The following is a 12,253-nucleotide window of genomic DNA, read 5'->3' as shown; positions in this document are numbered from 1 at the left end:
AACACCAGGATTGGAGTGAGTGACTGCATGGCAGCAGTGCCTGTTCTAGCTAGCCACTACGTGTGGCGGGGGTCACAGAGCTGGGCTGGGCGAGCAGTGCTGTCTCAGGAAGCAGAGCTGACCTTCCAGGTTCCAGATGCTACAGCAGCGACCTCTTTGGGAATTCCTAGGGTCATTTCAAGCGCTCGGGAAGTCATAGAGCAAGGATTTATGTGCTGACTTCAGTGTGTGGCCCTCCTAATTGGTCAAAACTTTTCCTAATGAGTGTGACCATTCCTTTCCTCCACAGCTCTGCTTGAGTTTGGAGTAGAGAAAACAGCGATTAAAAACCCTTTAGCATGTTTGATGGACTCTGGGAGAGTGAGTATGGCTTATGAACAAACAGAGGGGTCCCTGCTGGAAGAGACCTAGGCCCTCCACCCAGACCGAGCGGCTGTGGAGAGCAGAGGCAGGCTGGCTAGCGGGCCCCTGCTTGGTGTGGGGAGGTGGCTGGGAACTGGGCCCTGAGTACAGGGCATGTACAGTGTGGTGCCTGGTGCCCCCTGCTGGATCCAGAGTTGCTCTGCAGGCCTGCTGTCTGGATGATCTTACTGGGTTCACATGAGGTGGCCCATCTGTGGGACTAGTTAAACCACGACGCCCATCTCACGGGACTGATTATAGGACCTAGGGCATACCGGGCATGCAGGCACCTCCTTAGGACCTCTGCAAAGCCCTAGGCAGCTGGAGCTGAGGAAAGGGTGAATCAGCTGGGCAAAAGTCAAGGGAGCAGTAGTCTGATTCCCTGCCGAGTTCTGCCTTATTGACAGGAGTTTTGTGTGAGTTGTTCAGATGTTGTATATCTACTCCCTTTTATAAGAACAGTGGAACTCCAGTAGCCTCGACTGTGAGAGGAAATCCACCTGTTGAACTTAAACCTTTTAATAAGCAGAATTGAGGGAGAGAGCAATGTTCTTAAGAGGCCCTGAATACCAGAATGGGTATTTAAAAAAAATTTTTTTTATTGTGGTAAAAAACACAACATAAAATTTACCTTCTTAACCGTTTGTAAGTGTGCAGTTCACTAGTGCTAGATACCTTCGTATTGTTGTGAAATAGATATTCAGTCCATTTTCATCTGGCAAAACTGAAACTTTATACCCATTAAACAACTACCCCCCCACCACCACCCCTAGGTAACCACCATTCTTTCTGTTGCTATGAATTTGACTACTTTAGATACCTCACGTAAATGGAAACATGCAATATTTGTCTTTTTGTGAGTGGTTTATTTCACTTAGCTTAATGTCTTCAAGGTTCATACACGTTGAGGTATTTAGCAGGATTTCCTTCCATTTTTTAGGTGGAATAATATTCCATTGTACATGCTGCATTTTGTCTGCCCATTCATCTGTTGGTGGACATTTGGGTTGCTTCCATGTTTTGGCAATTTTGAATAGTGCTGCTATGAACATATAAAATATCTCTTTGAGATCCCACTTTCAGTTCTTTCAGATATATATATATATATACCCAGAATGTGGGATTGCTGGATCATGCGGTAGTTCTGTTTTTCATTGTATATTTTTCCTAGCAGTTGCACCATTTTACAATCCCACCAATAGTTCACAATTTCTCTGCATCGTTGCTAACACCTGCTATTTTGTTTTTGTGGGTTTTTTTTTTAGTAGCCATTGAAGTGATAGCTCATTGTGGTTTTGGTTTGCATTTCTCTGATGACTAGTCATTTTGAATATATGTTTGTATGCTTCTTGGCCATTGGTACATCATCTTTGGAGAAATTTCTATTCAAGTCCTTTGCTCAGAATGGGTAATTTTTTTATTTTTTATTTATTTTTATTAAAAATTTTTTTTTAATTTTGGTATCATTAATCTACAATTAGATGAGCAACATTATGTTTACTAGACTCCCCCCATCATCAAGTCCCCACCACAGACCCCATTACAGTCACTGTCCATCAGTGTAGTAAGGTGCTATAGAATCACTACTTGTCTTCTCTGTGTTGTACAGGCCTCCCCATGCCCATCCCCAAATTATGTCTGCTAATCATAATGCCCCTTTTACCCCCTTGTCCCTCCCTTCTCACTCATCTTCCCTGGTCCCTTTCCCTCTGGTAACTGTTAGTCCCAGAATGGGTAATGTTTACAAACTTAAAAAAATGTAAACTTTATAGAAAAGTTGCAGAATTAGACAAAGAACATTCATGTGCCCTTTACCGAGACTGACCTGCTGTTAACCTTTTGTTTGCTTTGTTTTGTAATTTGTGCTCTCTCTCTAATAAATATATTTTGTCTTAACTACTTCATACACTATGATTTCTTCTCAAATATTTCATTGATATTTTCTAGGAATAAAGTCATTCTTCTGTATGACTATCATTCAGCCTTCATCTTCAGTAAATTAACATTGATACAGTACTTTTTTCTAGTCTATCTTCCATATTCTTTTTTTTCAGTTGACCCAAAATTGTGCCTCTAATCATTTTTTAACATCTTGAGATACGGTTCTCATACTCTATAATGCACAAATTTAAAGTGTACAGTTTTATGGCTTTTAATATGTTTACAGAGTTTTACATCTAACAACTTTTGAACATTTTCATCACACTAAAAAGAAACCTTATATTCATTAGCAACACTCCGCAATTTCCCCTTCCCCTAGTCCCTGGCAACTACTAATCTATATTCTGTCTCCATAAATTTGCCTGTTTTGGACGTTCCATATAAATGGAATCATGAGCCATGTGGCCTTTTGTGCCTGGCTTCTTCCTTTTAGCACAAGGTTTTCAAGGCTTATCCATGTCATTGGCTTTATCAGTACTTCAGTCCTTTTAGTGACTGAATAGTAGTCAATTGTGTATAGACGTACCACCATTTTGTTTATCTGTTCATCAGTTAATGGTACATTTATCTGTTTATCAGTTAATGGACAAATTTCTACCTTTTGGTTATTATGAACTATGTTGCTGTGAACATTCATGTACAAGTTTTTGTGTGGACATGTTTTCATTTCTCTTGGGTATATATGTGGGAATGGAATTGCTGGAGCATGTGTTTAACTGTTTGAGGAACTAGCAGACTGTTTTCCAAATGTAAATTGCAAATGTACCATTTTACGTTCTCACCAGCGGTGTATGAAGTTAACAGTTTCTCTACATCTTTGTCAACACATATTATTTGTCTTTTTGATGATAGCTATTCTTAATGGCTGTGAAGTATATCTCGTTGTTTTGATTTTTTTACCCCTAGTAATTAATAATCTTGAGCATCTCTTTCTGTGTTTATTTGCCATTTGAGTATCTCTGGAGAAATGTCTATTCAAATTTTATAGGACATTTTAAATTGGGTTATTTGCCTTTCTATTCTTAGAGTTTTAAGAGTGTAGGAGTTCTTTATATATTCTGGATTCTAGACCTTTATCAGACAAATGATTTTCAAATATTGTCTCCCGTTCTGTGGGCTATCTCTTCACTTTATTGATAGTGTCTTTTTAAAATTAAAGTGTCATTAATATACAATCTTGTGTTGGTTTCACATGTACATCACAGTGGTTCAGCAGTCCCCATGGTCTACTTGTATTGTGATTGTGAATTATTATGCCCTTTTATCCCCCTCCTGTAGTCCTGCACTATTCCCAACCCCTCCTGCTTGGTAACCACTAGTCACTTCTCTGTGTCTATGAGTCTACTGCAGTTTTGTTCCTTCTGTTTTGCTTTGTTTGTCTATTCCATAAATAAATGAAATCATATGGTATTTGTCTTCCTCTGCCTGGCTTATTTCACTGAGCATAATATACTCTAGATCCATCTATGTTGTTGCAAATGGCAATATTTCTTTTCTTTTTATGGCTGAATAATATTCCATTGTACATCTGTACCATGTATTGATAGTATTTTTTGATGTACAGAAGTTTTTAATTTTGATGGTGTCCAATTAATTTATTTTATTTTATTTTTTAGTGCTTTAGCTATCATCTGTAAGAAATTATTGCCTAATCTAAGGTCACAAAGATGTATAACTGTGCTTTCTTCTATGAATTTTATATTTTTGGCTCTTACATTTCAGTCTTTGATGGATTTTTTTTTTAAGTTTTATTTATTTATTTATTATGTTGTTATCATTAATCTACAGTTACATGAAGAACATTATGTTTACTAGGCTTCCCCCTTCACCAAGTCCCCCCAACATACCCCATTACAGTCACTGTCCATCTTTGATGGATTTTGAATTGATTTTTGTGTATGATATGAAGTAGGGGTCAAAACTCATTTTCTTGCATGTGAGTATCCAGTTGTCCAAGCAGTAGTTGTTGAAACACAGGACTTTCCCCAATGAATCATCTCGACACCCTTGTCAAAAATTGGCTGATCATTGATGTTGGGGTTTGTTTCTGGACTCTCAGTGCTATTTCGTTGTGTTTATATGTCTATAGTTAAGCCAGTATCACAGAGTCTTGATTATTGTAGCTTGTTTAATAGGTTTTTAGATTAGAAAGTGTGAATCCTCCAATTTTGTTCTTCTCTCTCAAGATTGTTTTGTCTAATCTAGGTTCCTTGCATTTCCATTATGAATTTTAGGATAAGCTTGTCAATTGTTGCTAAATGACAGCTAGGATTTTGATGGGGTTTGTGTTGAATCTGTAGGTCACTTGAGGGAATACTGCCATCTTAATAATATTAAGTCTTTGGATTCATGAACACGAATGTCTTTCCATCTCATATAGGTGTCTTTTAATTTTTCAACATATTTTGTAATTTTCAGTTCATAAGACTTTTGCTCTCTTGTTTTCCACCCTCCATTGTTTCTCAAGAGAAATCAGCTGTGAATCTTCCTGAGGATCTCTTGCCCATGATGTCACTTCTTTCTTGCTGCTTTCGAGGTTCTCTCTGTCTTTGGTTTTTAGCAGTTTGGTTATGATGTGTCTAGGTGTGGAGCTCTTTGAGTTAATTATACTTGGATTTGTTGAGTTTCTTGGATGTGTAGATTAATGTTTTTCATCAAATTTGGGAAATTTTATGCTGTTATTTCTTCAAATATGCTTTCTGTTCCTTCTCTCCTCCTTCTCCTTCTGGGACTCTCATTATTCATTTTGGCAGTGACTTTTTTTTTGATAGTATAATTATATAGCTTCTCATCTGAGTATATTTGTGTTTCTGAAAACGAGGGATATACTGAAGATTGTTCTCCCATCCAAGTACTAACCAGGCCCGACCCTGCTTAGCTTCCGAGATCAGACGAGATCGGGCGCGTTCAGGGTGGTATGGCCGTAGACTGAAGATTGTTTATAAACAAACTAAAGACTAAAAAAGAGTACCTGGATATTCTAGAGGTCAGGGTGGAAAGGTGGCATGGAAAAATACTGGTGATAAACTGTTATGATCATCTTAGAGGAAGCAAGCCACGTGGATTGGAGGAGGTGAAGGGAGCAGGACATATTTCAGATATAGGAACATAACATGTGACAGGTAAGAAAGAATAAGTGCATACATGATACGGCATTTTAAAACTAAATGTTGTTCAGAACTTTGGGTAGAAATGAAGAAAAAGTGACTTATAGATGGCCTTAATTTTCAGGTGAGTTAAAAAACTAAATTAATTTTAAAAAGAAGCAAAGAAAACAAATTACTTTCTTAAGTCTTTAATATAGATATATTTAGAACTAGAAGGCATCATTCATCGTGAAGTTGGGGGGCTCTCTTCTACAAAAGTAATGTATTTGTATGACAGAAGTTGAAGATGTGACGTTGATATAGGAAAAGTATTTGTGATAACTGAGAAAAATTCAACATCTGCCTTGACAAGGAATAGATTTTTTTTTTTCTGCACAACTTGCATAGATGTAAAAGGCAGTTTGCTGTGAAGATGCATGGTTGATAAACTCTCCCACATGGAAAAACAACTTTTTCACTAATTAAGGAAATACAGTGAAAAAAAACCTATCAGGTTCCATTCTGTACCCATAGAACTAATTAAAATGAATAAAATTGATAAACCATAGTGTGAAGGTGTGTGGGTGTGCAGGAACACTTCTGGTTTTGTTGGTGACAATTTAATTCTACACTGAACAAGGAGTTGGCCACCTGCTGCACATAAGGTGTTGAAGCAGGCATCGGCAGATGGTTAGTGAGCACCTGCAACATGCTAGATGCTAGTGATTCAAAGATGAATGAGATAGTGTCGAGGTCCCAAAGGCTCTTTGGTGTAGTGGGGAGACAGAGAAGAAAATAAGACATTTCAAGGGCTGTTTTGCCTCAGCTCCTCTTCTTGGGCTCCGGCTACCTGGCCAAGGATACAAGACCCTTCCCAGGGTGGGCTCACATCTAATGGCAGATGTGTGACTGGCATTCAGAGATGTGGTAAGGGCCGTACAGGTGGACTTGGCAGATGGTTTTGGGAGTCCTGAGGACAGGTTACTTCTGGCAGGGCTGTGGCCCCAGTGATGGCTCGTCTCGCCTTTCCCTGCTCATTCCCGGCTGAAGCTTAGCCTGGCTATAGAGCTTCTGTTTACGTGTACAGGCCTCTTCTGCTCCCTTCTGTCTTGTTCCTGCAGCTTGGACCACTGGCTACAGGGACTCTGTTTGGGCTCTGTCCATACTTTCATTCTTGGGGCTTGGATGCCAGCCATGTATCCATGCTTGGTTGTGGTGATTTGTTTGGTCAGGCCTGGTGGGCATCAGACAATTGATGACCTGAATGCAATATGGAGAGGATAGCCACAGGAACACCTAGGTGGTGTATTACTCTCGATAAGGGTATGTGTGGGTGGGGTTGGGGGGGATGGATGCTATAGGGGCCCGCTGGCCACTTTAGCCCTACATGCTCCCATGAAGGGAGCAAAGGCCGTCATCTCCGCCTGGTTGGGGGTATGACTGGTTGAGGTGCATAGGGAGTTAGTATGGAGATGAGTACAGGAGTAGGAGTTTCTGTCTTCTTCCGGACCCCCAGAACCCCTGGACATGAGCTTCTGGGCAGTGTGACAGGTGCCTGGATCTTCTCATTTGTCTTCTACATCTGTGGAAATGACCCCTGAACAAAGCAGAACAGCCTTGTCTCCCATGAAGAGATGGAGGCTCCCAGTCCTTCAGGAGCCGAGGAGGCCCTCCCCGCATTTGTTTCCATACAGTGGTTCCCATGTGTATAGGGGTTTCAGACTTTTCTTTCTTGTGTTGATCTCACATCATCCTCCCTGTGCTTCTATTTACTAGTCCCACTTTTGTCCTTGGATATTTCATGGGAGCTCTTAGTCTGCCATTCGCATAGGGATGAGGTGGCAGGTCCTTTGAGGAGAGGGACTGGGCTGAGACCAGTAGGTGAGGAAGGTGCCCAGGCGTCCACATCCTGGGCTGTTGTCTTCTCTTTGGCTCCTTGATTGATTCATCCTTCCCCAGGGTCCCAAGGGTGGCTCACTCAGGCTCCTGCCTGCCATGTTTAAGTGGGGAGGACAGCACTACATGTCCCAGTAGCGTATTTGGTTTTTGTTTCTTAATTTTTTATTAAGTATAGCTGACATACAACATTACATTAGTTTCAGTTGTATAGCACAGTGTTTTAACAACATGGTAAGTGTAGTTACCATCTGTCACCACACAAAGTTATTACAATATTATTTACTATATTCCCTAGGCTGTACTTTTCATCCTCATGACTTTCTTATTTGATATTGGAAGTTTGTACCTGTTTATCCCCTTCACCTATTCTGCCCATCCCTCCACTCCCATCCTCTATGGTAGCCACCAGTTTATTCTCTGTATTTATGAGTCTGTTCTGTCTTTTTGTTTGCTTATTCATTTGTTTTGTGTTTTAGATTCACATATAGTGAAATCATATGGTATTTGTCTTTGTCTGACTTATTTCACTTAGCTTAATACCCTCTAGGTTCATCCATGTTGTCATGAAAGGCAAGATTTCATTCTTTTTTTATGGCTGAATAATATTGCACTGTATGTGTGTACTACATCTTCTTTATCCATTCATCTACCAAAAGCCATGATTTGTTGTTGGTAGTAGGATGACAGCCTAATGGCCCCCATCAGGTGTGTGATGAAGGTCCTTCCCCTGTGCCCAGGGCCTACATGTCAGGACTGACAAGTGCCCTCTGATTTCTCTGCAGGAGCTGATTGACCTCAAGATGCTTCAGTGCAAGAGAGTCGTCAACGGTGAGTGTGGCTGGATGGTACCAGAATTGTGCATGTGCCTTGTTGGGCCCTCGTTGCCCTTGCCTGGGGTGACAGTGTCCTTTCAGGGTGCTCCTTGCCTGGCTGAGTAATTTTATGGATCACGTGCTCCCTTGAGAACAATCACTGCTCTCCAGAGAGCCAGGTTAAGAACACCTTCTACCCACAGGCTTGTTGGCATAGAAATTGCCAGGTTTCATAGTACAGGAGGGACCCTACATGCCCTGGGGTCAGGATGACTTCAGCACTAGTCCTGGCCCTCCCACTCCCTTGGGTGAGCTACATGACCTCTGTGCCTCCGTTTAGCTATAAAATGAAAATCAAAATCTCTGCTTTACTTAATTCATAAGGTTGGAGTGAGGATCAAATAAGATAAGGTACATGTAAATACTTTGCAAACAGAAGTGGTTGTGCTGAATTGTGCTTTTGCTCATTCTTTATTGATGAGGCTGATTCTGCTTTGCTTAGAGTTGTGGTGTTGTTTGAGGTTTTTGAAATGTATACACATCTGTGAAATGTTAACATAGATTCACTAGAAGTTATGACTCAATGTTGTCTTTGTTTTAGATTTATATTTTCTTTTGTTATTGAAAATTCAATTATCACAGACCTATATAACCTAGAAAATGGGCATCTCTCGTCATCCCATACCTAAAGAGGTAATCACAAAGAGGAATAAGGTGTATTCTTTTACACATTTAGTAAAGTGTGTATAAAAACATGACACGTTGTATGCCCCTCTCCCTTGGGAACATGCCATGCATGTTGTTTTGCCACTTGTGCACTAAGACATTTTCCCATGTCAGAATTGATTTCACCAGTGCTTTATTGGGAGTTTCTAGTATTTTGCTATTATAAATAAAGCTGTAGTATAAGCCTACTAAGTTTTTGTGGTTCTTCTCTCAGACTTGTTACTGTCAGTCATGAACAGTCTGTGCTGTTGATCACTTTGATTCTCTCCCAACATGTCACTGCCTTCACCTCACCTTTTTCACCTTTTCATCTGTTACGTGCCAGAATGATAATAACTGCTTCTGTTTATGGAAAGTGCTTTATATGTATTAGAGATCTCAGTGATTTTTCAAAATAAATACATGAATAAATAAATGCAAAATCCATCATGTTGAATTTCTTCCATGTGGTAGTCATCTTTGAAAGCTAGTAACAGTAGTTTTATCGTAGAGCTTCACTATGAGAACACATGAGAGTCTTATTTGCAATAATTATGTTCTGTAAAGTTGCTGTAAACACCACATTAGCAAATACTGAACGATTGCTCTTAGGGGAAAAAGAGGATTAGCTTCCCATAAGCCTCTGATCACATTTTCATTAACAGATCAATGTATAACTGTTTTATGTGTGTTTCTGTTTAAGGACACATAATCTAATTATTCTGTTGATACATTAATATTGAACTTACAGCCAACAGCAATTTTAATTTCATGTCTGAACAAAGCTTGTGTAACATGTATTTTCTCCATAAGGCACATTACAGCCTTCCGTACAGAGGAACACTAGACAGCACTTGAGCACTATGCTTGGGGCCATTTCAAACAGTGAGATCACCGACCAAAAACACAAAAATGCAAAAGTCGTGGCATTAAATATACCACCATAAGGACACTTCTTTACAGTATGAGAACTGAAACAGGAAGGCAGAGCGCTGCCTTGTTTGACCTCAGCTGGGAAATGTGCATCAGGTGACTGAAATATTTTGCAGTTCTCTGCGTGTCCATGAATGACCATGGAAATGACCTGAGTGTTGATTTGTGGGTTACAAATAAACTTTAGCGAGCAGGCAAATTTGCAAATACACAACTGCAAATAATAAGGTTTGACTATAACATAGTAAATGCCTGCTCCTGGCACCTAATGCATGAAGTAATTAAGAAGCAGCAACTTCAGAGTGACATTGTCTAGGAAAATTTTAACAAAATCTGAAACAGACAAGGTTCCTCATATATACATTTTTTTCAGTATTTCCAGAATTATGAAATGTAAACACCATACAGAGAAAGTGCATAAAACACAAGCATTCAGTTTAACAAATAACTCTAAATCAAACGACCATCACATAGGTCAGGGAATAGACCATCATCAGCTCCTCAGAAGCCAACATGAGCACATTGATTTCTTTTAAGACTGGTGTACTCCTAGCATCCCTTTCTTCCCTTCAAAGTGATACTTTGCTTTCTCCCAGGGATTAGGCTGGGTTGATCTTGCTTCTTCATTGGGTGGCCCCACGTGTTTGTGTTTTCCTGCAGAGGTGCTCAACACAGTGGACTTTGTTGCCCCTGATGACCGAGTTGTCTTCCGCACCTGTGAAAGAGAACAGCGCAGGGTTGTCTTCCAGATGGTACGAGATCCCAGGGCTGAGCGCCCTCCCATCTCAGGGCCTGTGTTGGGTCAGTGTTAAATGCCTGGGCTCCATTTCCCGTCTGTGGCTTCCTGAAGACCTAAATGTTTTATGAAGACCTGCTCGTTAGCGATTGCACAGTTGGAGGCAGTCTGTAGAAATCAAGCTCTAGTAGTCTGTTAAATGCCTCCAGTCTCAAATTTAATTTCTTTTTGTCTGTTTGGCATGGCTTACATGTTTTTTTCCCTAGGACTGGTTACTCAGATCATGGTCTTTGTTTTTTCTGTAGTTTGTATATATTACCAATGGAAAAAAATTAGGTTTCCTCAAGACTAGTTGAGATTATGTTAGGGTTGTAATGACTCTGTGGCTCTCTCTTCTCCCTTTCGGCATTTCTTGGCGCTTTTTCAGAAGTAGCTTCTGAATAATGTTTAGGTTTTTAAAAAGTTGATGACAGAGTAGATACATGGTAAAGCAATTATAGCACAGTATTAGTTGTAGAATCTAAGTGGTGGGTATATGAATGTTCACTATACATTTTTTTCAGCTTTTTTGTATGTTTGAAAGCAATTGATGACATTTCTAGGCCTTCCAGGTCCACTTTTTGCCTCCAAGAGTGAGCTCATCCCATGGGGTGGCTGTTTTAAGATAATGCCAGCCAGACTCTATTTGCTGACAGGTGTGCATGTGCATGGCATGCATGGATGTGTTTGTGCACGTGTACCTGTGTCAGGGCGGTGGTTGATGCAGCCTCTTGTGTTCCCAGGGGACTTCAGATGAAGCGCGAGCCCTTGCTGTGGCCAAACGTGTGTAAGTTCTTCCCTCTTTTCAACTGTCTTTGCTTCTCCTGTGTGCTCTGAGGCCTTTCTGTTCCTGATGGCCTTGGAGGTGACCACCCTTCTGCCTCCTGGTTCACTACTTTCTCTTTCTAGTTTAAGAGTGTATGATTTCCTTCTCTGTTTGTGGCGTCCGAGGCCTGGCCTGGGACTTGTGTCCCAAGTGTGCCTAGATTCCAGATAACCTATGTGGACACCTGTTTTTCAGTGAGGCTCCCTTTCCAGGGACTTTTGTGACTATGAGCCCTGACGTTTTAAATCTCATGAAGTGTAGGTTAGACTTACTGCTTCCTAAATTACTGAAGGCAGGAGAGTACTGTGGCTAAGGAGATGGGCTTTGGAGTTATGGAGCTAGACAGATCTGGGTTGGAATTCTGGCTTTGCCACTTGCTAATTATGTGACCTTAGGTAAGTTACTTAGCCTTGCTGAGAACTTTGCCTCCCTCATATACAAAATGAGACCAACATACTACTTACCTCTGGCAGTATAGGAAAGGGTAAATGAAAGAATGCATGTAAATTTCTTTGCGATATGTGGCATGTAGTGGATGCTCAGTAAGTGTTAGCTATTGTCATTGATTACAGTAAGGGTGAGAAGGAACTCAGGCAGTTGTTGCTGCTAATCATAGACCGTTAACTGTGTATATACCAGAAGATGAGGTATGTTTGAAGTAAGTCAATTGTGCAGCCCCACAAACAAAGGCAGTCCTGTAACTTTCACTAGAACCACTGCTCTGGGAAGGGGCTCTTGTACTCATGTCGCTTTTGTGCATTGACAAATAGCTTTCACTAACCCACTCAGAACTGGCACTCTGGGATCAAGTTCAGTGTGGTTGTTACTCAGTAGTTTGGGTTATCTGGTAGAATTGCGAAGTAGCAAAGTCCTC

At 40.6% G+C, this 12,253-nt stretch overlaps 1 protein-coding gene across 1 annotated transcript in view; it reads left to right on the top strand.

The window, feature by feature from the left end:
* Positions 1 to 12,253, top strand: part of LOC130681083 (tRNA-dihydrouridine(20) synthase [NAD(P)+]-like) — a 42,612-nt gene that overhangs the window by 8,434 nt on the left and 21,925 nt on the right. The window contains exons 6-8 of the mRNA XM_057493252.1: positions 8,111 to 8,156; positions 10,439 to 10,530; positions 11,297 to 11,340. Of these exons, the coding sequence (XP_057349235.1) occupies positions 8,111 to 8,156; positions 10,439 to 10,530; positions 11,297 to 11,340 (182 nt within the window). The remainder of the gene's footprint in view (positions 1 to 8,110; positions 8,157 to 10,438; positions 10,531 to 11,296; positions 11,341 to 12,253) is intronic.

The sequence above is a fragment of the Manis pentadactyla genome, chromosome 15 (genome assembly GCF_030020395.1).
Source record: "Manis pentadactyla isolate mManPen7 chromosome 15, mManPen7.hap1, whole genome shotgun sequence".
NCBI classification, from domain to species: Eukaryota; Metazoa; Chordata; class Mammalia; order Pholidota; family Manidae; genus Manis; species Manis pentadactyla.
The sequence above is the reverse complement of the archived record's forward strand: the minus strand, read 5'-3'. Positions and strand labels throughout refer to the sequence as shown.